At 21.1% G+C, this 5,004-nt stretch overlaps 3 protein-coding genes across 3 annotated transcripts in view; 2 read left to right on the forward strand and 1 right to left on the reverse strand. All coding sequences in view use genetic code 6, as the record gives it.

The window, feature by feature from the left end:
* Positions 1 to 609, reverse strand: part of TTHERM_00831600 (hypothetical protein) — a gene marked incomplete at both ends in the record, with an annotated part of 727 nt that extends 118 nt beyond the window's left edge. Inside the window, 3 exons of the mRNA XM_001013665.3 lie at positions 1 to 132; positions 345 to 514; positions 571 to 609. The exon at positions 1 to 132 is cut by the window's left edge and continues 118 nt beyond it. Of these exons, the coding sequence (XP_001013665.3) occupies positions 1 to 132; positions 345 to 514; positions 571 to 609 (341 nt within the window). The remainder of the gene's footprint in view (positions 133 to 344; positions 515 to 570) is intronic.
* Positions 610 to 2,856: 2,247 nt separating this feature from the next.
* Positions 2,857 to 3,585, forward strand: TTHERM_00832600 (hypothetical protein; the record flags this gene model as incomplete). The annotated part of the gene is made up of 1 exon (XM_001013666.1): positions 2,857 to 3,585. One exon carries the CDS (start codon positions 2,857 to 2,859, stop codon positions 3,583 to 3,585), a length of 729 nt encoding a protein of 242 aa, XP_001013666.1.
* An 814-nt stretch (positions 3,586 to 4,399) lies between these two features.
* Positions 4,400 to 5,004, forward strand: part of TTHERM_00832610 (hypothetical protein) — a gene marked incomplete at both ends in the record, with an annotated part of 735 nt that continues 130 nt past the window's right edge. Inside the window, one exon of the mRNA XM_001013667.3 lies at positions 4,400 to 5,004. This exon is cut by the window's right edge and continues 130 nt beyond it. Within this exon, the coding sequence (XP_001013667.3) occupies positions 4,400 to 5,004 (605 nt within the window).

Raw genomic sequence — 5,004 nt, forward strand, 5'->3', positions numbered from 1 at the left:
ATTTTGAGCTCCTTTATCAAGAAATATAATATTAATTTGTAAATAAGTTATGATTAATCGAGACTACACTTAACTTGATTTTGTACGATGAATTACGAGATCTCTATGAATATTTTAAGAGGTGTGTTTAATCTAATAAAAGATATTGAGTTAAAAATATTATAGCGAATATAAAAATATTTAAATACAAAGTAAATAATTAGTTAGTTATTCTTCCATATTTTCTATTACTTAATTAACTTTGAAAATTGATATAGATTTTATTTTATTTCAATAATAAAAGTGAATTTTCCTTTTTAAAAAATTAATTAATAAAAAGTATTAAAATTTTTGTAAAATTCTACCTCTTATTATGAAGCCAGAAATTAATTTCTAAATTTAAATTTTAAGCTTCTTCATCAAGAAAAGTAAGATTAATTTGTAAATAAGTTATGATTAATCGAGACTACACTTAACTTGATTTTGTAGGATGAATTACGATATCTCTATTAGTATTTTAAGAGGTGCTTTTAATCTAATAAAAGATATTGAGTTAAAAATATTATAGCGAATATAAAAATATTTAAATACAAAGTAAATAGCTAGTTAGTTATTTAGTTATTCTTCCATATTTTCTATTACTTAATTAACTTTGAAAATTGATATAGATTTTATTTTATTTCAAAAATAAAAGTGAATTTTCCTTTTTTAAAAAATTAATTGAATAAAGAATATTTAAAATTTTTGTAAAATTCTACCTTTTATTATGAAGCCTGAAATTAATTTCTAAATTTAAATTTATTTTGAGCTTCTTCATCAAGAAAAGTATGATTGATTCTATTATTTATAATTATTGGCAAAAAAAGTTATTTTAATATCTCACATTTATATAATTTAAAAAGCGTATATGGATGGATACCTTAGTTAAATCTTCTGAAATAAAATTCATGGATGGCAGGCCATCTGTAGTTTAACTATATTATTTTCTATTAAAAATTACCCACTTTTATTTTCCAGCCTGTTTTGAAAATATCACTTTTAATTTGATTCACTAACTTACTAACTACTAACTTATCAATCAATATTTAATAACTCCTCTTTATTATGTTGTACAATATTAATAAAAACTTTTATTATTTCTTTAATATCATCTAAAAATATTAAAAAAATACAGATAAAAATAGATATTTTTTATGTAATTAATAAGGAAAAAATATAGATAAATATTTATGTACAATTTTATGTTAAACAAAAAAATACATTCAAGCACTCATTTTAAATAAATTAGTCATTTTTAATTTGATTTATTTAGTTACTAGTTTTAATAAACATTTTAATTTACTTACTTTATTTGTTTTCAATACAGCCACACAATATAATAGTCAACTCCTTGCTCAATTTTTGCATTCAATACTTTTTCACATATATTTTTTATTTATGAGGTTATTTTAATGTCTGATTCTGGGTTATTAAGAGATTCATAAACCTAAGCAAGATCATTATTTGTTTATAGAGCCAATTTATTAAAGTATTCTGCTTCTTATAAGTTTCCATTTTAGCCAAAATAGAAAGTAGCTACTTACATTTAACAATATATACATTTTAAAATCATTCTATTTTATCATATTTATTGATTTGTTTATTAGAATACTACATAATTGCTGATTGAAAATTATTTAACTTCTTTAGATGTTTTAAATAAATAATATTATTACCTTTTACATTTTGGGTGTTTTAATTTTTTTTTTTCAAAATAAAGTATTTTTATAATTCGCTTTGATTAACAATCTAGAGATAAATGGTAAAAAATATATTATAGTATTGTATATATTGAACATCTATAGTAAATAAGCAATTAGATCTGTAAATAAATCAGATGATTGACAAAGCTTATCATTATAAACTAAGTAAATGTATTTGAGCAAAGATTTATGGAAGTTAGGGTAATTAATTATGTATTATTAATGAATAAATACTTGGAATGTTAGTAAACATTTAAAAAACAATTCGTTAAATTTAATCAAATTAGAGCAAAGCGAATTTAGTAAATAGAAAATTTAAATCTATTGTGTAAATTGCGGACTATCATATAATATTACTCGATAAATATTTGATACTTTTTTTATTCTGCTTTTATTAAAACAAAAATTCATTAAGTATCAAAAATTTATTTATTATATTGATAGATAAAGATAGATGAATAAAGCTCAATAAATTCTTAGAAATTTGTAAAAATATTAAAATTAAAAATGATTTTTTATGCCAAAATTAATAGCTTAAAATAAATCTTTTAAAATTAAATAACTCATAGCAATTACTATTTCATTTAAAAAAATGAATAAAAATATAGATAGCTAAAAGAATGATTAACGTACACTTATAATTAAATATTTCCTTATTCAAGCTATTTTTTTGGCTGTAAAACCTAATAATTTCTTAGCTGGTTTAAGGCTATTAGATTATTAACTTAATTAAAAAAGTAATATCATATTTTAAAATTTATCATAATTGTCCTGAAAGGAGTTAAATTCTAATTAATTTACGCATTTATTATTTAACTTTCAACACCCATGAATTTACCTGAAATTCAATTTAAATTGAGCCAACATAATCAAAAATCTTATTCTATTTTAGATAATTTAATTTTTTAATAACTCACACTTTTAAACTAAAAAAAAAGTTAATCCATTAACTTATTAATTTATTTACTATTCTTATTAATAATATTAGCAAATATAATTCATAAAATTAGAAGATTATATTTTATTGTAATTTAAAAAGTAAGTGGCTCATTAAGATCTTCAAAATATAATAAATAATAAAAAATAAAATACTATTTACTAAAAACAAAAAAAAATATATTTACTAATTAAAAAAATGAGTTTCTATCCTCCTGGAACTGTAATCCATGAAGAAAATAACATTAGATACTAAATCTACTCAGATGAGTATTTTGAATCTGCTTACGAGACTGTAGTTGAATCTAGATTAATTGAAGGATCAATCTACTCTGACTTTTAAGTGAGAAGATCTGCTATTGAAGAAGGATCTAAAGACTTCATAAATAACTCTGTAATTAGAATCATAGCTATTGACACCTCTCTAGATAGCACAAAAGTTGTTGGCTCTATTTTTGCTGAAGACTTTACTGTCTTTGTAGAATCCTAATCCTCTCCATCAACTTCAGAAAATCTATAAATACTAAAAAAGATTAACAAAAAATTAATACAACCCCTTACCAGTATTCCTTACAAAAAAGGAGACATAGTTATTGGTTCTGGTTACGGTGTCAGAAAGGAATATCAAGACAAAAGCATTGGTAAAAATCTTGCTCAATTATTTTTAAGTGTCTGTCTTGATTCTCCTTATAAAGTCTTCTGTGGATTATTTTACTCTCAAAAAGCCTCCACAATCATGGTTAAGGTAGGTGGATTTTTGATGTGCTAACTTTAACCTGAAAATTGCAAGGAAATTGATTCCAATGTGACTGATTATATGAAAAATAATGTCGAAATAGTAGCTTATATTGATGGAAACAAAGAAATATCTGCTTTACAAAAATTAAAGCAATTGCTCAAACAAGATAAACCAGTTCAAATTGTTTGAATACCAATTAAATTATATAAATAAATAAATAAATAAATACTAAGTAAATTAATAATTAATATATACTTTATAATAAATCATTTATATTTATTACATTTAGTATTTTAATGCTAGCTATTAAATCTACTTTCAAAACCTAAATTAAAATTAATTATAAATATTATTAATTAATTAAATTCTATAAAAAAAATTATTTATTTATTTTTACTTAAATTATATTCAATCACATCAGCCACTCAAAAAATAGTGATCTCGAATCACTAAATTTTTAAATGGCATTAGGCTATACTATTATATAAATTTATTTAATAGTTTTTTAATTTGTATTAGAAAGTTAAATAATTATAGATGTAATCTATTACTTTTTATCTCTTTATTACAAAAAAAATTTGGCAATTAAGACCATGGTAAGAATATATTGAAATCCTTAATAATGAAAAAACATTTTAAATAAAAAATTGCTTTTTAAAAATTTAAAATAAATTGATTAATAAAATATTTATAAAAACAATAAATTCGTTTAGAAAGTAACGGTATAAAAAAATTAAATATTTTGTTTAAATGAAGAATTTTTTGAATTTAATTGAAATCCAATATAAAATTAAATCTTTTTAACTAGAATATTGCTTCCTATTTTAAAAGATTCATTAAAAATTCTAATAGATATATATAATCTTTATTTATTTACTTATTTATTTTATTCTTTCTATGATAAAATTTCAATCTTCTAATTTTTATTTAATAAATTAAAGCAATCTCAAAAATTTAAGAGTTTAAATTTTGTAATAAATATATCTAAGCATATTCATATAAAATGGACTAATTAGCTCCAAACAGTATTCCTATTCAATAAAATTGTATCTTTCATCCTCAAAATAAACTTGCTTTTATCTAAGTTAATGAAATTTCATCCCTTCCTAACTCTAACATATTCTAATGTGTTGATTGCTTTGAATAAGATTTACAATTTAGAGGTGCCAATTACATGCTCATCTAAAAAATTATTGAAAATTCAGATTCTGATTTTCATTATAAATGGCCACCTCTCAATGATTAGCAGATCGTTCAGAATATTCATTTGAAAGCTATGAATCTCAATTCTACATAAAGCATCCTCAATTAAATCAATTCATACTTCACTTTGCTAAAAGATGAAATCATTAAAAAAATCGATGTTGCTTAGAAAAAAGCAATCAATTAAGCTCTCGAAATGCCTTTTGGTAAAGAGTAAATTTTGAAAAGGTATCAAGAAATTTCTTAAATTCAAAACTTAAAATCACTGCTCCTTTAAGATTAGAATAAGTCTTTTGCGCTCTACCAAAAGTAATGTAAAGAATTCATTTAGTAAATAGAGTTAAATAAAGGTAAAAATACACAGCTGCTCTAAGATTTGCTCAATTAATGCGATAATATCAACAA

This window comes from Tetrahymena thermophila, assembly GCF_000189635.1.
Source record: "Tetrahymena thermophila SB210 genomic scaffold scf_8254672, whole genome shotgun sequence".
NCBI classification, from domain to species: domain Eukaryota; phylum Ciliophora; class Oligohymenophorea; order Hymenostomatida; family Tetrahymenidae; genus Tetrahymena; species Tetrahymena thermophila.